A 23,537-nucleotide genomic window follows, 5' to 3' on the forward strand; every position below is an offset into this window, starting at 1 on the left:
ATCTGACCTTCTATTCTGAATGATAGCTTTGCTGGATAAAGTAATCTTGGTTGCAGGTTCTTGCTATTCATCACTTTGAATATTTCTTGCCAGTCTCTTCTGGCCTGCATGGTTTCTGTTGAGAAATCAGCTGACAGTCGTATGGGTACTCCCTTGTAGGTAACTGACTGTCTTTCTCTTGCTGCTTTTAAGATTCTCTCTTTATCTTTTGCTCTTGGCATTTTAATGATGATGTGTCTTGGTGTGGTCCTCCTTGGATTCCTTTTGTTTGGGGTTCTCTGCGCTTCCTGGACTTGTAAGTCCATTTCTTTCACCAGGGAGGGGAAGTTTTCTGTCATTATTTCTTCAAAAAGGTTTTCAATATCTTGCCCTCTCTCTCCTTCTGGTACCCCTATAATTCTGATGTTGGTACGCTTGAAGTTGTCCCAGAGGTTCCTTACACTATCTTCATATTTTTGGAATCTCTTTTCTTTTTTCTTTTTCGGTTGGGTATTTTTTGTTTCTTTGTATTTCAAATCTTTGACTTGATTCTTGGGGTCCTCTTGTCTGCTGCTGGATCTCTGTAAATTATTCTTTATTTCAGTCAGTGTATGCTTAATTTCTAGTTGGTCCTTTTTCATGTCCTCCATGGTCTCACTATACTTATTGAGGGATTCATTAAATTTATCGGCGGTTTCCATAAAATTCTTGAAAAACCTTATAAACGTGGCCTTGAACTCTATATCCAATCGTTTGCTTTCCTCCATTTCTGCCATTTGTGACCTGTTTCTTTGTCTCCGCATTTTGGCAGTTTCCCTGTGTTGATAGAGTGGCCCTGTGCGCCAGGTGTCCTGTAGGGCCCAGTAGCTCAGCCTCCCCAGTTACCTGGGGTGGACACTCTTGGTGCCTTGGTTGTTGTAGAATCACTGGGAGGAATTGACCTCCAGGCCAATTGGCTGTGAGAATCAGCTGTGTCTAAAGTAGGAGAACTTCTGTGCTGAAGACACCCTTCTGGGGCAAGACTTGCTTCAGTGGGGCTTTGGTGCTCACTGAGTCTGCTCCCTGAGTGTGACCCTTAAGGATCTGAGGAGTTGCAGTCTGGATGGTCCCCCTCTGACCACTGGGTACAGTGGCTCCTGGATCTAAGGAGGTGCTAATTCAGCCTCTGCCTAAGGCCACACAGCAGGAGCCACGAAGAGGCTCAGCTGTGAAGCAATGCAAGCCGCTGCGGGGCCTTGGGCCTTCTCTTGGAAGTTCCGGGTCTGCCTGGTTCGGCTGCAGTTAGGTACATTCACATGCAAAAGCCTCTGCCGCAGCCTGGGTGGGGCGGGGTCTCAGGGAGTCAAAGGGCGGAGAAAGCAGCTATGGCCGATTCTCCGCCCGGAGTCGCGCGTCTCAGTGTCCCGGTAACGGCTGCAAGCACCTCTGAGGGAAAGCCGCACTCAAGTTCGCCCGCTGCCGGACAGACCAGCCTCTCCCCGTATGAGTCCTGGGTCCCCAGAGACTTCCCGGAACCGGAGTTCAGAGCAGTCGGGAGCTTGTGATTCAAAAAGACAGCCGCGTCCTCAGGTGCCACCCCCTTTCCTTTCACGCGCGAACCGCCGTACCTCTGCACTTCACCTCCGCAGCGCCTCTGGCTCTCAGCGTGCTTTTCTTTCCTTCTAGTTGTAGAATTTACACTCAGCCAGCCTTCCTGTTGTTCTGGATGATGTTTGCTCAGTCCTTTGCGGTAATTTTCAATTGTTGTGTGAGGCGACAATTTCCCGGTGTTTACCTATGCCGCCATCTTAGTTTTTCCAATTCATGTAACTTTTATTACAGTACATTGTTATAATTGTTCTCCATCACTACTCCTAATGTTCTTTTTATTAGTAGTTATTGTTAATTTCTTAGTCTGCCTAATTTATAAATTAAACTTTATTCTAGATAGTATGTACAGGAAAAACATAGTGTATATATATATAGTGTTTGATAATATTCAGGGTTTCAAGCATCCACTGGGGGTCTTGGAACCTATCCCCTGTGATAAGGAAGTAACTACTATACTAGACAAATACTCAAAGCAAGTATAAAATATTGATATTAAGGAAAATATACACACTAAAGCTAAAAACACTTTTAGGGCTAAAGAGGATCATCATAATGAAAAAAGAATAGTTCACTAAGCAGATAAGACTTTTTAAAAAGTGTGTGTGTGTACATGTATGTGTGAGTGTCTACATATGTAATTTGACAAAATTACAAGGAAAAAAATGAACAAATCTACAAATGTTAGTAGAAAATTTGAATAGGATAAAGAATTTTGGAATTAGATGATACATAATATTTGAACAACACAATAACTTTGTCACAGTTATCTCAGAAATATAAAAACTGAACAGATGTATAATCATTAAAGGAATTTTTAATTAAAATTTTAACCACAGAAACAAAATATCCCAGGTACAGATGGTTTTCCTTGTATTCTGTGAAACCTTCAAGGCAGAGGTAAACCCTATCTTAGACAAACTAAAAGCATTAAGGAAGAAAGAAGGCTCCCTAATTCATTTTATGAAATAAATATAACCTTAATACCATGACCAGGTAAGGTCAATGAATAAAGCAAAATAAATGGTGATCCAGTTTCACTTTTATGAAAGTTAAAGTCCTAAATAAAGTACTAGCAAACCAGATCTTCATATTGGCTATCGATGTGTTTTTTAAATTTGTATGTTACATATTATGCCTAAGTAGGTGTTTTCAGAAAAACCTGTAGTTGAACCTTATCACATATAACAAGAGAAAAACTATATAATTGTACCAATAGATGTAGTAAAAGCAATTGATGAAAAATCAACATCCATGCATACTTATAAACCCATAACTAAGAATAATTTTCTTAACCTGAACAGATGCCTGTTAATACCAATAGCAAATATACTTAGTGGTAAAATATTAGAATTGACTTTAAAGTCAAGAACAGACACAAATGCTCAGTTAACTACTGCTAGTGAGCATTTATTATTAATCCCTTTAATATTTATTGAGACCAGACACTGTTCTAGGATCTAAAGATCAAAATCTAGTAGAGGAGAAGATAATAAGAATGAAAGTAAGTGCTAAGAAGAAAAATAAGACAGCATGAGGGGATAGAATGTGATAGGAAAGGCCTCTCTGAAGTGATAACATTTAAACAAACTTAAATGAAATGAAGCTATGAACCACATGGGTATTTGGAGAAAGAACATTCCAGTCAGAGAGAACAACTAAGTACAAATGCTATGAAGTAGGGTCATATTTGGCCTTGTTGGAGGAATAAATAGCAAGGAACTCAGTGGAATGATCAGTGGGGAGAATAATTATAGGCGATAACATTTGGCCTAGTAGGGCATGGTAAGGATTTGGGATTATATTCTGAGTGGGTTGGGAAGTCATTGGAGGTTTTTGAGAAGAGAAATAGCATTATCTGGCTGCCTTTTTACAGGATCAGAGCTGCCGCGTAGAAATTAGCCTTGGCAGGAGTGGGGGCGGATACAAAGCAGATGAGTTAGGAAGTGATGGCAATAGTAAAGGTAAGACATGATGATATGGCTTGTTTTAGAGGAAGCAATGAAAGTGATGAAAAATGGTTAGATTCTGATACCCAGCATGGTTGTAAAGTTTAGAAACATTAGTAATTTTATTTTACATATATAGTAATGTAATATGAACAAGCCATTTATTCTGTATTCACCCAAGTTTCCAGATTTAGTGATCATTGTGTATCACTAATTTGGAGCCAATGAGATTTCTTAATGGATTAAATCTGAAGTTGAAGAGAAGAGTCAAGGATGAGTCCAACACTGTTGGTCTGAGCAACTTGAAGAATAGAGCTACTGTTTACCAAGAGGAGGAAGATGAGGAGAAACAGATTTGACTGGGAAATCAAGAGTTTTTGTTATAGATATGCAATGTTTGGGACATCTGTCTCTTCAGAGATGTCAAATGGCATTTTGATGCTGAGTCTGGAGTGTAAGGGAAAATCAGTCCTAAAAATTTGGGAGTCGTTATCTATCTAGGGAATACCTAGCTCAAAATTAAAAATATAAAATTTGAGGAGGAAGAAACAAAAATTGGCATTGTTACAGATAATACATGGTACAGTGTAATGGTTTAGAGCACAAGCTTGGGAGCCAAAATGCCTGGGTTGATATCTCAGTTTTATAATTTCCTAATGTATGCCCTTTAGTTATTTACTTATTATCCCCTTTGTACATTTTTTTAATCTGTAAAATAAGACTAATACCTATTCCCACAGGATTGTTGTAAGGATTAAATTAGTTAATACATGGAAAGTGTTTAGAATACCACATGGCATATAGTAAGAGCTCAATAAACATTAGCTCATCATTATTATCATTATAGTCACCATTATTATTATAATCATTATTAGATTACATAGACTATTCAAAAGGATATACAGAAAACTATTAAAATATTAAATAATTTAGCAAGTTTGCCAGGTATAATATTAGAATGTTAAGCTAAATAAAGTTCCTGAATACCAGCAACTTTTAGAAAAATGTAGTTTTTAAGAAATTATAGAACAAAATTTGTAAATATATGGATATCTAACAAAGATTTGCATGTCCTTTATTGTAATAGCTAAAATACTTTTTTGAGAGACGTGAAAGAAAATCTGAATAAACTAAAAGATCCCATATATAAATAAGTATATTTATTTACATAAATATATTAGTACATGTAAATAAATTTATGTAAATAAATAAATATGTATTTTTTAATCCTCACCCAAGGATATATTCTTATTGATTTATTTTTTTTTTTGAGAGAAACATCAATGTGATAGAGATACATTGATTGGTTTCCTCCTATCAACACAGCCTTTTGGTGTTTAGGACAATGCTATAACCAACTGAGTTACATGGCCAGGGCTAAAAGATCCTATATTTTTAAACAGGGAGACTCAATAGCAGGAAAATGACACTTATTCCCAGATTAATCTGTAAATTAAATGTCATTTCAACCAAAGTCCCAACAGAATCTTTTATGGACACTGACAAGCTGATCCTGAAATTCATATGACAGAATAGAGGGTCAAGAATGGCCTAGATCAGGGATGGGCAACCTTTTTGTGAGTGCGTGCCAAAACCAGAAAAATCTCTGACTCAAAATTCTTCTGCGTGCCAACCCTAATTTTTTGAGATCATGTTACACCTACTTGATATCTCTTAAAGTGTATGTATGTGAAGAACCTTGAAGAAATAATAAAATTCATTCAAGCGACAAAAACACAGTATATGATGATGAAAAATACATTTATTTTTTAATGTATACATGTACACTGATAGTCCGATAGAAAACTATGACTCCGCTTGATATTATCAGTGGGACTTTTGCTGCTGCATCACTGATGACAGAGATTTTACATCAGGTTTCTATTTCGTGACCTTCAGAGATATGCACGAGCTACTACTTTCATCCGTCAGGCTACTCCTATTACGAGACTTAACAAAATTCATCACTGAGAACAAAGATTCACAAGCGTATGTGGATGAAAACATGGAGAGCAATGCTGTTGCAAAGTGTTTTAAACAGGAAAAATTTTCTGGAATGGCATTCCAAGTCCTCAATAGTTCGTTTTTGACACTTCTCTCTGGTACTCCTGTCTCTAATCACTTTTTTTCAATGTTTTCCAAGTCAACTCTAAGGTCAATAAGTTTCTCCTTCCAAATTGAGCTACTCTGAAATTTAATCAACTGCATTTCGAAGTCAGCCATGTCTACCCATGAAAACATTTGTAAGTTTAGTTCCTCCAGTTTCATGCTGTCTGGAAACCTCATGAATTTTGCTGTCTCTTCCAGTTCTCTGAATTTCGCAAATCTTGAGAAGAACTGCTCAATACTTGACTCAGTGATGCTTAAAAACAGCTTTTGAAGGCTTTGACAGTCTGTTCTGTCATCTTTTGGGAGGTCTTCAATGTGCCTCTTAAGATTTGGGAAATATCTAAATTTCTCACTGTCCACATCCCTCTTAAAGCCTTCCAGTTTCTTTTCAAAAGCCTTTATGTAACCAAACATAACATCAAGTGTCTTGCCAGTTCCTTGTAATTTAACATTTAAGTCGTTCAAATGTTCACAAAAGTTGTAAATGGAAGATTATAAGAGAGGGTTTTGCGTGCCAGCAAAAGTTACTGGCATCCCCTAACCGGTTTGGCTCAATGGATAGAGCATCGGCCTGCGGACTCGAGGGTCCCAGGTTAGATTCCGGTCAAGGGCATGTACCTTGGTTGCAGGCACATACCCAGTAGGGAGTGTGCAGGAAGCAGCTGATCGATGTTTCTCTCTCATCGATGTTTCTAACTCTCTCTCCCTCTCCCTTCCTCTCTGTAAGAAATCAATAAAATATATTTAAAAAAAAAAAAAGTTACTGGCGTGCCATGTTTGGCACGCGTGACAGGGGTTGCCCACCCCTGGCCTAGATAATTCTAAAGTAAACCAAAATGGAAGGGAATTTATCCTATCAGCTTGATTACAAATAATATATTGTAATAGGTATACATAAATAGATTAATGGAACCAATAAGAAGCATCTAAGAATAGACTCAAATAATATATAGATTTATAGATAAAAGGGAAAGAATGGTTAGCTCAAAAAGTGGCACTGGAAAAATTGCATTATCTATATAGAAAAACGTTAATTAGATCTTTACCTCACACTGTACAAAAATATAAATGCCAGATGGAATAAAAACCTTAATGTGAAAAGCAAAAATCTTAAAACTCTTAGAAAGTGTGTGCGTGTGTGTGTGTGTGTGTGTATTCTGTCTTATTTATTTTTGTTTATTTCATTGGTTTCAAAGTTTAGTGGGAATAACATTTTTTTGTTTGTTTTATTATAGTGTATGCTAGCCTAAATTTTGGCAGTAGGACACAGCCAACATTTGGTAACCAAATGGAATGTATTTCATCATACTCTGGTCCAAATCCAAGCCCAGGAGCCTTCATCCTTCCTTCCTATCCTCTCTCATCTCGAACTAGCCCAAAACACACATCTCTTACTGTGTCTCCAAAGAAGTCTCAAGATAATTCTGTTAATTTCTCAAATTCCTGGCCTCTTAAAAGTTTTGAAGGACTATCAAAGCCAAGTCCTCAAAAAAAGCTTGTCAGCCAAAAATCATCTGGCTCAACAGGAAGAAATGATGGTAAAAATTAATATTTTTTCAAATTTACTTGTATGTTTGATTGTATTTTAAAATTATGTTGTTAGATCTTTAAAAGCTTGTAAATTACATTTTTCTGTGCATTAGTAAATATTTAAGAAAATAACCATATGTTAATTAGATCAAATGTGTAATATAAAATTCAGTTGAAATTTTGAATTGCTTTTTTTCTTCTATTGCCACTTCAAAATCCTTTTCAGAACTAGGTAAACAATAATGCTTTATAATGGACATAAACATGAACAGCCTGAGAAGCTACTAAAAATTTTAGCTTTACAAATATAAAATGTCATTCATGTTTACTATAATATCTATTCATCATTCAACATTTATTGAATATTTAATACTAGAGACCCAGTGCTCGGGATTTGTGCACTGGAGAGGGGGAGGGGGAGTCCCTCAGCCCAGCCTGCTCCCTCTCGCAGTTCAGGAGCGCTCAGGGGATTTCCAACTGACGGCTTAGGCCTGCTCCCCGTGGACCTAAGCAGTAAGTCAGACATCCTTAATGCTGCTGTGGAGGCAGAAGAGGCTCCTGCCACTGCCACTGCACTTGCCAGCCTTGAGCCAAGCTTCTGGCTGGCTGAGCAGTGCTCCCACTGTGGTAGTGCACTGACCACCAGGGGGAAGCTCCTGCATTGAGCATCTGCCCCCTGGTGGTCAGTGAGCATCATAGCAACCAGCCGTTCTGCCATTCAGTCAATTTGCATATTAGCCTTTTATTATATAGGATATGTTAAAATTATTTTAATGGGTTTTCTATTTATTTTTAACAAAATATTTTTTTCTTGCCTGGCCAGAATGGCTCAGTTGGTTCAGCATCATCCTATGCATCAATGGTTGCCGATTGATTACCGGTTAGGACATATACCTGGGTTGCTGGTTCGATCCCCAGTTGGGGTACATACAGAAGGCAGCCGATCAGTGTTTTTCTCTCACATCCATGTTTCTCTCTTTCCCCCTTCCTCTGTCTAAACATGTCCTCAGATGAGAATTAAAATATTCTTTTAATTATGAAATTAGCATATAAGTTTATTCAAGACAGATTCAGTCTCAAAATAAAATGTCTGTTAAAGGCAACCCCCTTATCCCACAGGCTTTCCTATCCGCAGCGCCTGAGGTAAGATATTTCACCTTTAAACTATCCCACAATGCTAATGTTCCAGTTTATAAATATAAGGTCACTTTAACTTATAGTGAATTTTATCACTTTCTGTTAGCACTAAACTTTCATTTTCTTGTATTAATTTCTTTCTGAATTTGTTTTTCCTACAAGATCAAATATTATTGAAAGCTGAGGCATTCAACTTGTTCTCCCCAGTGACCAGTATTTCTGTTTTGCATATGGTAGTCCTTCAAATGTTGCTTATGTAATTAAATCAAGCAAAAAAAAGTAGCTCTTCTACCTTATTATGGACTTTACTATACAAATACTGGCCATGGTAATGTATATGAAGATAGAAATTTAACTTGGTATGTCATATTTTTATTTTTATAAATAAATCATGTTTAAATATATCTGTTGGCTCATTTTTTTATAATTTTTTAAAATATGTTTTTATTGATTTCAATAATGCCTGAAAGATCATTGATCGGCTGCCTCCTGAACACTCCCTACTAGGGATTGAGCCTGAAATCTGGGCATGTGCTCTGACCAAGAATCAAACGGTGACCTCCTGGTTTATTTGTCAACGCTCAACCACTGAGCTACACCAGCTGGATGAAGTGGCTCATTTTTGTTATATTTGTTTAGGAGACAATGATCCTTTTATCTCATTTTAAGTAGTAATCTATTTCTAATAAAAGATATTGTGCTTTTTAATTTTAAAACACTGTATTCCAGGCATTTGTGATTTAAACTTCCACTTCTCTGAACATTTTTTAAAAAAGTAAAATATGCATTTTTTCATGCAGGAGAAAATTCTCAAGAAAAACTTCCAGTTCAACTCACACCTGCCTTGGCAAGATCATCATCTTCCCGACGAGGCCTGAATGGGACCAAGCCTGTTCCTCCCATACCAAGGGGAATCAGCCTTTTGCCTGATAAAACCGATTTAAGCACAGTGGGACCCAAAAAGGAAGAGCCTAATGATATTTGGAAAAGTGAAAATGATAGTGTTAAAATTGATCTTTCAGAATTAAATATCAAGGACAAAGATTTGGATCAAGAAGAGGTTAGAACCAAATACCATTTTTAATTTTTTAAATGTTTGTGATTTTCTATAATATAATAGTTTTATCTAAGGAAAAATCAAGTAGTTTTTATCCCATAACATGTTTTCTTGCTTATAAAAATATTTCATGTTCATTATAGAAAACGTGGAAATTTTAGTGAAGTACTAGGAAGAAAATTCATCACACCAAATCCTAATGCCCAGAATAATTAACTGTTAACACTAATGTGTTTTCCTTTAAGTATTCCCTTTATGCATATATTATTACTATTTAAATTAAAAATAAGAATAATATAGCTATATACTCTTGCACTAACCCCTCCCAAATTAACAATTTGTCATATTTGTTTTCATTTTTAAATAAGTGAAACATAATATAGTTTCCTCTTCATTCTTGAGCATGTCCCTTGTCCATATATGTGCATCATTATTTATCTTTATGAAATTAAGATCATATTGGATACTCATCTTTGAATGCTAGGTTATTCCATTTAAATTATACAAATGTATTGTCAATATGATAACTCTGTACATATTAATATGCCAGATAAAGAATGTGGCTGTTATATTAGTTTGGATTCAGAGCACAGCTTTTATAAATGCTTTCTTTTTATCATTTGTTTGCCTGATTTTAAGTTTAAAAAAGTGTTTTACATTAAATATGTAAATTGAAACACTAGATGTTGATATTATGGGGTCTTTTTTAGCTGATTTTAAAGCTGTAAGCATCATGCACAGATCACTTGCTCAATAAAATAAATATTGATGCATATTTATTTTCAAAGCATTTCTTTAGCATTAAGCATGTGTAAAACTAATAAAGTGCCAAAATTGGTTCTTAATGAGTTAGTCATTCCAAATTCTAACTACTTGTAAAAATCTTTCTTGGTTTTTTTACTTCAGTGGTACTTGGAAGGGGATTTATTTAAGAAAACAAACTTTTATAGAAAAGGCATTTACCTACATAATTTATAAATTTCATCTGATTATACATTTTGTATTGATTTTACAGTAACGTAAAATAGGCCTTTTTCTTTCAGTGGATAATTGAAAGGGTAATTTTTAATATATAATTATTAGTAAATGTAAGAAGATACTACTCTTTTTAGATATTGAATCTTTCAAAGATTTACTAAGGAAGTGGCATCCTATTGAATCAACCATTATAATTGTTATAATCAAAATATAAACAAAGCACAGTTATGTATATTTCTGTGTTCCTTAATTTGTTCAGATTTCTATTCCCAACCTTAATGTATTAGTTTCAGATAATGATTTCTACTCTGCATTTCTAGAAATACTTGGCTTCAGAAGTTAAATAAAATGATCTATTATTTTCTGAATTCTAACACTGGCAGGCTGGATGTGAACTTTAAATTTTAAAAAATGGATTACTTTTTGCTAACCTCATAGAACATCTAAATAGTCACATAAGCACACAATTGACTTAAGATTAGCTGGATCTCTGTGACTTTAACCCACTCCGCTGTCTACCATCTAATTCAGTGATTCATTTATTAATCTTTGTGCCCAGTGCTGGAAATACCATGGTAAATAATAAGATCCTTCTCTTACAGGGTTTATAAAATAGTGGGTTATTTATAAATACCTAAGTGATGAAATCTATATTTATACTATGTGCAGCCCTGGCTGGTTTGGCTCAGTGGATAGAGCATCAGCCTGCAGACTGAAGAGTCCCAGATTCGATTCCAGCCAAGGGCACATGCCCCAGCTGCGGGCTCAATCCCTGGTGGGTGTTGTGCAGGTCGCAGCCAATCAATGATTCTCTCTCATCATTGATATTTCTATCTCTCTCTCCCTTTCCCTTCCTCTCTGAAATCAATAAATATATATTAAAAAAATACTATGTGCAGATATGTTAGCATCCATCTTGTTACTAGTGGATTAAAGAAGAGTGGGGAGCTAGATATAGTTAATGGGGAAAAATAGATACAGTTAATGGATTTTAAAATCTAAGGATAACTTTTAGTAATATAATTACTTTGTGAAGTTGATTGCTTTTATTTTTTCTCAGATGCAGAGCTCTCTTAGGTCCCTTCGTAACAGTGCAGCTAAGAAAAGAGCAAAACTGAATGGCAGTACTTCGGATCTTGAAAGCCCTGATTCTGCAATTAAGCTCGACTTGACTATGGACTCCCCATCTCGCTCTTCCTCTCCAAACATCAGCTCTTATAGTGAAAGTGGAGTTTACAGCCAAGAATCATTGACTTCCTCTCTGTCTACAACTCCCCAGGGGAATAGAATGATGTATTTTATGTTTTAAGTTGATATTTGAATGCTAATCTGTAGTTTATAGTCTAAAGCCCTAATATCATCTTTGAAAAAAAACAAACCTTTAAAGCAATTTTCTAATTTTAAAAATGTTTAAATACATTTAAAAGACAATGGAAAAGTTTACATATCTTACTTTGCTTGACGTTGGTTTGGGATGGGGTGGAGAGAGAACACAACCCCAGCTCTAATCTAGAGCACCTAAATTAATATGTATAAAGTCTGTTCCCCCAGCATCAGTTTTTCATTTACCTATCTAAGATTTATCTCAACATTTCTTGTTCCTTAGCTCTTTTCTGGATCACTGCTCTTTGGCAATTGACCTATAGCTGATATTACTGCTTTCATTTTAAATTCAGTGCCAATTTCCTCTAATTTATGGATAAACTCCATTTAGCTGCTACTTTACTATTATGTTTTGTTATTCCATTATTTTGTAGAAACTTAGGATTTCATGCCATAGCTTTCCCAGCCCTCTTAGAAGTCTTCTTAAAACAATAGTGTTAGAATTAGAGTCCTAGCCATCTATTTTTCAGCATAGCAATTTGACAAATTTTTTTAGATTACCTCAGTAAACTCTAAGTTTTAAACAGTGATCCCACCTTGATTTCTGAGATCTCTGTGACTCTATTCTAGAATTTTAGGGAGTCCTATCTTTTTTATTTTAGACAAAAATCTAAGAGTAAAATTGCTTGATTATAGGGTTGATGTACATTTAACTTTTACTAGTAAATTGCTTGTGCAATTTTGCACTCCCAGAAGCAATGTATGAGAGTTCCAGTTTTTTTTACATACTTATTAACAGTTAATGTTGTCAGTCTTTTTAATTTTATTTTCCTTTGATTTCAATCTGAACCATGTTTATATACACCTATTACAAGTAAATAATTTTTAAAGTAAATATTTAAAATTAATATTATTTTCACTTAAATGAGCTAGAACCACAATAATTTAGGTAAATATAGATTGTGTAATCCAGTGGTCGGCAAACTGCGGCTCGCGAGGCACATGCGGCTCTTTGGCCCCTTGAGTGTGGCTCTCCCACAAAATACCACATGCAGGCGCGCATGTACAGTACGATTAAAACTTCGTGGCCCGTGCGCAGAAGTCGGTATTTTTGGAAGAGCCACCCTCAAGGGGCCAAAGAGCCGCATGTGGCTCACGAGCCACAGTTTGCTGACCACTGGTGTAATCAAAAGAGAGCCAGTGTTCTAGTAACTTTAATGAAAAAGGGTGTTTTATTTCAGCAGTTCATAGAAGTAAACTGAATTTTTGTGTCCTGTTGTGGAATGTGTTTCTCATTTCTTGATTTCCTTATCATTTTTAATTTAAATAGCAGCTTATTTTGCAGTTGGAATTTTTTTTCTACTGGGAATTCCCTTGTTTTAATTACATTGGTAGACTAATGCTATATATTTACAAAATGAATTTGGAATCAGTATGTAACTATTTTTTCATTAAATTATCAGGCATTTAAAATATATATTTATGATTTAGATCTAAAGTCCTTCCCTTATTGTCCATGAATGCGAAATTTTATGTTACATACTACTACAGTTGCAAGGTCCTGTAACTAATTTGGTACACAACTGGGAAGAGACTTCATTTGATACTGTAACATTTAGAACTCACTATTTCCTATATTGTCTCAGAGTTATTTTCTTCAGATATTGAACTCAGTGAGAAGTGAGTTCAGTATACCTTCATCTATGGACTGAATTATTTTTAAAGAATTCAGTATTTCCACATTTAAGTTTAAATGGAAGGGAGAAGGAGTGAGAGAGAGATAGAAACAACGATGAGAGAGAATCACTGATTGGCTGCCTCCTGCACACCCCCTCACTGGGGATCAAGCCCACAACCCAAGCATGTGCCCTGACCTGGAATGGAACCGGAGACCCTTCAGGAGCCAACACTCTAACCACTGAGCAAAACCAGCTAGGGCTGCTTTCTTTGAGAAATAAGGCCTTTAGGCCTTTATAAAGTTAGGAAAATAAACAAATAGTAGTCCAAGAAGAAAGTGGCATTCACTAAACTCACTTGTTGCAGATGTATTATCACATAGTTAAGTCTCTATTTTTGTATTACGAGAGGCCCAGCACATGAAATCGCATGATACCCAGACCCGCCCTGCATGAGCCTCAGGACCCCAGACCCACCTTGCGCGAGCCATGGGCCCCACCTTCACCACGTGAGCCGTGGGCCCCGCCAGCCCCACTCGAGCCCTGCCTCACCACGCGAGCCACGAGTCCTGGCCCACAAGAGGTGCTCCATGCACCTCCTGGTGACCGGTTGTTTGGTCATGATGCTATTATGGTGTCACGACCACAGGCCTTTTATGATCTAGATTATATATGAAGGTAGATAGTATCTACTAGTGACCTAAGTGGCCAGTTGCTATGATGCACACTCATCACTAGGGGGCAGACACTCAACACAAGAGCTTCCCCCTGGTGGTCAGTGTGCTCCCGAGGCCCCAATTGGCCCTGATCGCCGGCCAGGCAAAGAGACCCCACCTGTGCACGAATTTGTGCACCGGGCCTCTAGTATTAGATAATTATGTAGAATCATTTGTTTTAGTTTGGAATGGACTCTTCTAGAATTAGGTGGGGGGTTTTTTGATCCAACAAAAGACTATATGGCACAAGTTAGAGAGTTTTAAGTTTCTTTGGCAGTCCTCTCATGATTAATTAAGAACTGACTGTATGTTCAAAAGATTGGAAGTTCAAAAGGCAAACTAGGAATACCAATAAAAACCATTCTTGCCCTGCTGGTGTGGCTCAATAATTGAGTGTCAACTTATGAACCAGGAGGTCATAGTTCAATTCCTGGTCAGGGCACATGCCATGGTTGTGAGCTCAATCCCCCAGTGGGGAGCATGCAGGAAGCAGCCAATCATTGATTCTCTCTCCCTCTCTGAAATCAATGAAAAAAAATTTATATATATATATGTGTGTACACATATATATATTTAAAACATTCTGAGCCATAGTTTTTTATACTTGTTGCTGCCTGTTTAGTGAATTAATAAAAAGTATAAAGAATGTTTGATTTAAGAGTATTGAATAGCTCTCGATCTTAAATGTTTATTGAAATTATTTTGTTTCATTGTAGGTCAGACATATTACCAACATTTGGATCAAAACTTTGTCTAACAAGTCTTTCTTCTGGAAAGAATAAAATCTCTCAAATAGCTGAACAAAGCCCCAGTACAGGTATTGTATGACTGTTTTATGAATGTTATTTATAGAAAGTATGATTTTTAAATGATGTCAGAAATGATAATGGATACATTTCAGAGTTAGAATTTTATAGTTACCAATTAGGACTAATTCTTTTAACTCCTTAAAAAGACATTTTGGCAAGAATAAATATTGTATTATTTATTCTTGGAAGAAAAAGTATTTACCTGGCCCAGCCAGCATGGCTCAGTGTTTGAGCATCGACCTATGAATCAGGAGATCACAGTTTGATTCCCAGTCAGGGCACATGTCGAGATTGCAGGCCCGATCTCCAGTGTGGGGCATACAGGAGGCAGCCAATCAGTGATTCTCTCTCGTCATTTATGTTTCTCTCTCTCCCTCTCCCTTCCTCTCTGAAATTAATAAAAATATATGTTTTTTATAAAAAGTATTTACCTGAATAAATGCTCTCCCTGTAAGCCTATAGCTCCTAGACATTTAGACTTAATTGATATAGAAAGAGACCTGGCTATCAGTTTTTGAAAGCTTTCCAGGTAATTCTAATAGGCAGCTTAGTTTGAGAACCACTGAACATCACAAAAGACAATTTCTTTTTTTTTTTCTTTATTGATTAAGGTATTACAAATGTGTCATTATCCCCCCATTGCCCCTCACCCCTTCACGCATGCCATCACCCCCCTAGTGTCTGTGTCCATTGATTAGGTTTATATGCATGCATGCAAGTCCTTTGGTTAATCTCTCCCCCTTACCCCCACCTTCTCCTACCTTCCCTCTGAGGTTTGACGGTCTGATCGATGCTTCTCTGTCTCTGGATCTGTTTTTGTTCATCAGTTTATGTTGTTCATTATAGTCCATAAATGAGTGAGATCATGTGATATTTATCTTTCTTACTGGCTTATTTCACTCAGCATAATGCTCTCCCATCCTAAATAGATCAGAATCCAAATATTTTTCTAATTTATTACTAATAAATTGTTTTTTATGAAAAATTATTATAAGTCAGTTTAAAAAATTTAACTAGTAGTTGAGTTCATATGTATCTTATGTTAAACATTTTGTGAACTAACCTGGAAGTCTCTAATTTATAATCATTTTTCACAAAAAAATAATTTATTAGTAATCAATTAGAAAAATATTTGGATTCTTGTCTATTTAGGATGGGAACTGTATATGTTTTTTTATGATTAGTAAACTATATGGAATTATGAATAAATGATAACAAATTAGGATATAATACTTATTTTCACATGATCTCAGTATAAAAATCCTATCAACTTTTAAGGCTACTTTACCGTCCTGAAAAGCTATATATATATAGCTAATTGTTTGCTATAATTATTAATTTCTTGCTATTAAATATGTCTTAAATTCATCTCAGTTTGATTCCCACTATCACTCTTATTCATTTCTTACCTACTTAGCCTCCTAAGATTTCTCTCCAGTCATAGTCTCGTTCACTTACAATCTATTCCCCACAGTGTAAATCTGACTGTGTTGCCCAGCCTAAATTTATTCAGAACATTTTTCCATGTTCTGGCCCTTGCCCACCTCTCCAGCCTCATCTTTTACTTCCCTCTTTGTATCTTGTGTTCCAGTTAAATCAGATCATCTTCAATACCTTTTCCAATCTCTTTGCAGTGGTGCATACCATTTCTTCTGGATGAAATCTGGAATTCACATCACACTTATTCAGGTGTGAAAACAGTTCAGTTGCTCTTTCTGGGCAGCCTTCCCCAATTCATAAATAAAATTGTTCATTCTTTTGTGATATTACATTTTGCACTGACATCTTTATATTGGTATTACAGTTGTTTTACTTTTTTGGACTCTCAGAGCCTTGATTCCCAGAGATTATTTACCTCTAAATTATCTACCAAGTTTCTGTCATAATCACGAGTGCCCAACTCAACCATTTGTGCCTGGTATACTGGCTTTCACAAAGGCAGTATTCAACAAAGAGTTCTACTAGGCACAGGGAGACAATGTATGTGCTTTGGAATCTGAAAGACTCTAGTTATAATCCTAATTTAATATTTAATAACCATATTCATGAACTGTGCAAGTTACTTAACCACTTTGAAACTCAGTTTCCTTGTCTGATGATGTAAACCTTGAGAAGGGTACTGAAGATTTAGATGTATAACATATAAAGCACCTAATGCATGGTGGACACTTGGCATTTGTTCCCCTAAAGGGAAGACATAAAGAAATACAATACATAAACTTACTCTTCAATACTTTTTTAAGGCTGATTGTTCTAATAACTTATTTGTAGCTTTACAAATATTTATGTACATTTGAAGAAACATGCTATTGCTAGGTTGTATCTCGTTTATAAAAGTGGAGCCCTCGTTTGGAAGAATGTCTTTGGAAGTAGAAAAGAATAGACTTAGAAATTCTAGTGTGTTTCCCTCAGAACCTAGTTCTATGACCTTGTGAGTCATTTAAGTTATGTTAGAGTGATCATTCTTACAATAGTACATACTTCAAAAGGCAATATTCTGTGTTTTTCAACATTGTCTAATATTGAATGGTTCTCTAACTTGCCTAATCCTAGGAATAACCAGGAATGCATATGACATACAGATTCTAGTCCTCGCCTCACACTAATGAATCAATCTTTAGGGTTAGTGATCTGTATTTTTAACAACTTAGGTATTTCTAGGATCAAGTTTTAGAAACACTGTTATTGAATTCAGTATAGGATAGTCTTGGTTAAATGTAATATACTGTCAAAATGTCAAGTTGCTAAGGTTTAGGGCAGTGGTTCTCAACCTTCTGGCCCTTTAAATACAGTTCCTCATGTTGTGACCCAACCATAAAATTATTTTCGTTGCTACTTCATAACTGTAATGTTGCTACTGTTATGAATCGTAATGTAAATATCTGATATGCAGGATGGTCTTAGGCGACCCCTGTGAAAGGTTCGTTCGACTGCCAAAGGGGTTGCGACCCACAGGTTGAGAACCGTTGGTTTAGTGTTTTATAAACTTGACTTTATATTTTTTGCTTATGTGGGATGGGGTTTGTTTTCTTTTCGGTAAGCAAACAATTTCTACAAGTTTATTATTTAATTGTTATAATAAAGACTATCTGAAGAAAAAACAAAAATAATTATGTAAAAACTATAAACCTAATCTGTCCTTACAACAGCACTTCCAATAAATATTTCCACATATATTCTACCACTATCTATTATAGCACATAGTGCTAAATTTTCTGAATGATATTATAGTAAACTTTTTTCCCATAGCATTATATTGGTATCACCTATTTTTTTTTTAATTGAGATGTAATTGATATAAGACATTATATTAGTTTCAGGTGTATAATATAATGATTCAATATTTGTATGCTTTGCAAAATGATCACCACCAATCTAATTAACATCTGTTACTATACAGGTATAGAATTTTATTTCTTAGATAAGAACTTTTAAGATCTACTCTTTTAGCAACTTCCAAATATGCAGTACAGTTGTATGAATTAAATCCCAATGACTTATTTATTTTATAACTGGAAATTTGTACCTTTGACTCCCTCACTCATTTGGCCCATCCCCAGCCCTCTCCTCTGGCAACCAGCAATCTGTTCTATCTATGAGGGTTTTTTGTTCCACATATAAGGGAGATCATACGGTATTTGCCTTTTCTGTCTGTCTGAGTTTGCTTAGCATACTGCCCTCAAGCTTTATCCATATTGTTGCAAATGGCAAGATTTTATTATTATGGCTAAATAATATTCCATTGTGTCTCTATATCATCTCTTTATCCATTCAACCATAGGTGAACATTTAAGTTGTTTTCATATCTTGGCTATCATAAAGTATGCTGTATTGAACATGGAAGTCAGATATCTTTTCAAGGCAGTGGTTTTGTTTTTTTTTTTGGTTATATACCCAGAAGCGAAGTTGCTGGATCATATGATAGTTCTGTTTTTAGTTTTTGGGGGGAACCTCCATACTGTTTTCCATAGTGGCTGCACCACTTTACATTCCCACTGACCGTGCACAAGTGTTCCCTTTTCTCCGCATCCTCACCAATACTTGTTATTTCTTGTCTTTTTGATAATAGCTATTCTAACAGGTGTGAGGTAATATATCATGATTTTTATTTGCACTTACCTAAAGATTAGTGATGTTGAGCATCTTTTCATGTGTCTGTTGGCCATTTTTATATCTTCTTTGGAAAAATTTATATTCAGATCTTCTGCCCATTTTTAAATTGGATTGTTTGGGGTTTTTTTGAGATATAGTTGCATGAGTTTTTAAAATATATATTTTGGATATTAAAACCCTTACCAGTTTTATGATTTGTAAGTATTTTTTCTCATTCTGTAATTTGCCTTTTCATTTTGTTGGTTTGCTTTGCTTTGCAGAAGCTTTTTGGTTTAATGTAATCCCGCTTGCTTATTTTTGGCTTTTGTTGCCTTTGGTTTTGGTGTTAATTCCAAAAACTTATCTCCAAGACTGATGTCAGTGAGCTTATCATCTAATCCATTTGGGTTAATTTTTTGTGTAGTTTATAAGATAATCAATTTCATTCTTTTGGATGTGGTGTCCAATTTTCCCAACACCATTTATTGTAGAGACTGTCCTTTCACTATTGTATATTATTGGCTCCTTTATTGTAAATTCACTCAACATGTATAACTTGTTTTGTTTCTGGGCTCTCTGTTCTGTTTCAATAATTATGTGTCTGTTTTTATGCCAATACCACACTGCTTCAATTACTTGCTTTGTAATATAGTTTGAAATCAGGAAGTATGATGCTAAAGGTTTGTCATTTTTGTTTAGCTTTTTAAAGAACCAGCTCTTAGCCCTGGCTGGTTTGGCTCAGTAGATAGAGTGTCGGCCTGTGAACTGAAGGGTCCCAGGTTCTATTCTGGTCAAGAGCACATGCCTGGGTTGTGGGCTCAATCCCCAGTAGGTGGCGTGCAGGAGGCAACTGATCAATGATTCTCTCTCATCATTAATGTTTCTGTCTCTCTCTCTCTCTCTCTCCCTTCCTCTCTGAAATCAATAAAAATAAAAAAGAACCAGCTCTTAGCCGGCTGGCATGGCTCAGTGTTGAGCATCAACTTATGAATCAGGAGGTCACGGTTGGATTCCCAGTCATGACACATGCCTGGGTTGTGGGCTGGATCCCCAGTAGGGGGTGTGCAGGAGGCAGCTGATCAATGATTCTCTCTCATCATTGATGTTTCTCTTTCTCCCTTTCTCTTCCTCTCTGAAATCAATAAAAATGTATGTATATGCTTAAAAAGAACATCCCTAAAGAACCAGCTCTTGGTTTTAATGATTAGTCTCACCTATTAATAGAAAGCATTTCCACTCAAAGCCAGTATCTTTATGATGCTTACTTTATGAATATCAAAATTAAGAAGAAGCCCTGACCGGTTTGGCTCAGTGGATAGAGCGTCGGCCTGCGGACTAAAGGTCCCAGGTTCGATTCCAGTCAAGGGCATGTACCTTGGTTGTGGGCACATCCCCAGTAGGGGGTGTGCAGGAGGCAGCTGATCGGTGTTTCTCTCTCATTGATGATTCTAGCTCTCTATCCCTCTCCCTTCTTCTCCGTAAAAAATCAATAAAATATATTTTTTAAAAAAACTAAGAAGAATTTGGAAAGATAGGCACTTTATTCCTGGAAGTTCTCTATAATTTATTTATCAGATTGTTTTCAATCCTCACCCAAGGACATTGCTTAGAGAGAGGGAGAGAAGAAGAGAGAAAGGGAGAGAGAAATATTGATGTGAGAGATAACATCAATTGGTTGCCTTCCATAAGTGCCAGGACTGGGGATTGAATTCACAACCCAGGTGTGTGCCCTGACCAGGAATCAAACCAACAGCGTTTCAATGCACAGGATGATGCTTAATTAGCTGAGCCATTCTGGCCAGGCTATTATCAGATAGTTTTAAATCATTCTCTATGAACTGACCCAGTGCCCTTTACAGTCCTCTCTAGCCCCCTTGCAACCACCCACTTCCTCTCCTCATTATCATTTTATTAAAATACCCATAACTATATTAAAAATATGATATGTTGTTATCACTGCTTAATGGTTTACATAGGAGCTATATATAAAAATGGATGGTGACTCAAATATATATTGCCTAGGACTTTCATTTAGTACACAGTGGTTTTCACAGCTGCAGAGTATTAGCATAGGGTGGTCAGTTTAAACATCCAAACATATAGATTAAATTTTTGATATTTGTTAAAAGGAGGCCTACATTAAGGTTTTGATTTGTTTGGATATTTATAATATGCTAGGCACTTTGCTAAACCCTTTACATCTATTTTCTTAATTTCATCCTCACAACAGTTCTGGAAGAAGTATTACTGTTATACCCATTTTACAAATAAGGTTAAGTGTGTTCCTCAAGTTCTGTCAGCATTTTAAGTGGTGGTACTATGTTTTAAAGCCAGGGTCCTGGCCAATGGGGCTCAGTTACTTGGAGTGTCTTCCTGTGCACCATAGGCCTCAGGTTTGATTCCCAGTCAGGGCACATACCAGGTTGCAGGTGGATCCCTGGTCGGGTAGAGTATGGGAAGCAACCAATTGATTTACCTCTCACACCCATGTCTCTCCATTTCTCTTTCTGTCTCTCGTATTCCTTCTCTAAAATAAATTTTTAAAAAAGAAAATATTTTCAAACAATAAAGCCAGGAAGTAAGATTCCAGATTCTGAGCTCTTATTCACGATGTAGTTTACTGCCTCACCAGCCAGACCAGTATAGACCCATTACACAAGAATGGGATAAAATCTGGCCAGTGTTGCTCAGTGGGTGAGCATCAACTTATTAACCAGAAGGTCACGGTTTGACTCAAGTTCGGGACACATGCCTGGGTTGGGGGCTTGATCCCCCATCGGGGGTGTGCAGGAGGCAACCAATTAATGATTCTCTCATCATTGATGTTTCTATCTTTCCCTCTCCCTTCCCGTCTGAAGTCAATAAAAATATATATTAAGAAAAGAATGGAGTGTCGAACCAACAGCCTTTCAATGCAAAGGATGTCTCAAGACACAGTTTAAACATTTTAGACTTAAAATTTTTCTTTTTGCTGTAAAATTTAAAATGTCATTTAAACATGATATGCTTGTCATATTTTTAAAATATATGTATTTTATTATCTCTTTCAACATTGAATTTTATATTTCATTGTAATTTTAAAGCCTGTTTTGTAAAATATTGTAGTATGGCTTATAATAAATGTTCTTATCTGCTAGTAAGTAAAAAGTAATACAAAATTTAAAATAAGGTAAAACTTTTAAAATTACTATAATGTTATAATTTCTATTGTTATATTAATGACATTTTTAAAAGGGTAGAAGGCAAGATAGATTTAGAGGGGAGATATGTATCTCTATCATATTACCTAAATCATTCAAATAAATATTTTTGTTATTGTATTTTGTAGGGATTACAACATCCAACGTAAGCATAATTGGTCAACGTATGAACTATGGGTTTGAATGTGGTGATTTTGAAGATGTTAGGTCACATGACATTTCCTCTAGTGTTTTAAAAATACAAAATAAGGAACACCCAAGACATAAGCATACAAAAGGTTAGTAAATTTCATAGCAAGTTAATTTTTAAGACTGATTGTCTCTAAATCAGAATTCTCCCTAAACTTGCCGTTAGAGAAACATTGATTGAAATTTCTCAGTTTTGAAATTTTTTCTCTTACCCTTCTGCTAATATGTTGTTGCTTAAATAATTTTACTAAGTAGAACACATAATTCATGTATTGGCTTATGGGCTTGCCTGAGGAGCCAGTGCAGAGAAGCAACTGCCCAGTAGGTTAAAAGTAGGGAATCCCTACTGACAGTGCCTCCCCCCCAGAACACACTCACACACTTTTTTTTATAAGACATTTTACCACTAAAATGGGTGGAGAAATCATGTGAGTAAATGACTCTCAGATGCCTACGTAGGTTGTAACCATGGAGTAAAACTATGGAAACTGGAATATAATTTCCATGTGGTAGAACCTGTGAAGGCTTCTTTATTATCACTAACAATTTACATTCTTTGTTTGTTTGTTTTAGTAGCAAGTAGCATCTCTGTGACTGCTCTTTCCATTTTTTCAGAGCTCTTATTACAGCTGCATTTAAAAAATTTCCCTTAGGTTAAGGAGTAGTGATTTTTTTAAATCCTCACCTCATGATTTGTTTATTGACTTTAGAGAGAGGAAGGGGGAGGAAGAAAAAAGAGAGAGAGACATCAATATGAGAAAGAAACATCGATCAGTTGCTTCCCATATGTATGCCCACCAATCAAATCCACAACCTAGGTTTGGGACCTCACCAAGAATCGAATGGGCAACCAAATTTCATTGCATGGAATGACACTCCAACCAACTGAGCCACACGGCCAGGGCAAGGAGTAAGTGATTTTTTAAGGGTATAAATATTTAAATAGAATAATTAGAAGTAACCTGTATTTAAGCATTGTAATCATCTGGTAAGTGTAAGGAGCTGTCATTTTTTATGTATAGCAACTAGGGTTGTAATAAGGTCAACTTTTCTTATTCCTGAGATCTTAAGTCATATGTGTGCTGGCATTCCAGGACATGTATAATTTTGCAGTAAATAACTCAAATTGAGTAAGAGAGAAATTGATTAGAAACTTCTCTTTTTTGTGTACATTTCTTATAATTTAATCCATAATGTAATTCTATC

At 36.0% G+C, this 23,537-nt stretch overlaps 1 protein-coding gene across 11 annotated transcripts in view; it reads left to right on the plus strand.

Moving 5' to 3' along the window:
• TOGARAM1 (TOG array regulator of axonemal microtubules 1) overlaps positions 1–23,537 on the plus strand; it is a 137,686-nt gene that overhangs the window by 46,508 nt on the left and 67,641 nt on the right. For 9 of the 11 annotated variants that reach the window (XR_004973696.1, XR_004973698.1, XM_036346798.1 and 6 more), the window contains exons 4-8: positions 6,860–7,162; positions 9,092–9,351; positions 11,387–11,619; positions 14,758–14,858; positions 22,271–22,420. Coding sequence is in view for 9 of the 11 variants with exons in the window: in XM_036346798.1 (XP_036202691.1) it covers positions 6,860–7,162; positions 9,092–9,351; positions 11,387–11,619; positions 14,758–14,858; positions 22,271–22,420 (1,047 nt within the window). In the remaining 2 variants the exon portion in view is untranslated. The remainder of the gene's footprint in view (positions 1–6,859; positions 7,163–9,091; positions 9,352–11,386; positions 11,620–14,757; positions 14,859–22,270; positions 22,421–23,537) is intronic. The other 2 variants (XM_036346779.1, XM_036346769.1) reach the window with 2 other exon arrangements.

The sequence above is a fragment of the Myotis myotis genome, unplaced genomic scaffold, assembly GCF_014108235.1.
Source record: "Myotis myotis isolate mMyoMyo1 unplaced genomic scaffold, mMyoMyo1.p scaffold_m19_p_1, whole genome shotgun sequence".
Taxonomy (NCBI): Eukaryota; Metazoa; Chordata; class Mammalia; order Chiroptera; family Vespertilionidae; genus Myotis; species Myotis myotis.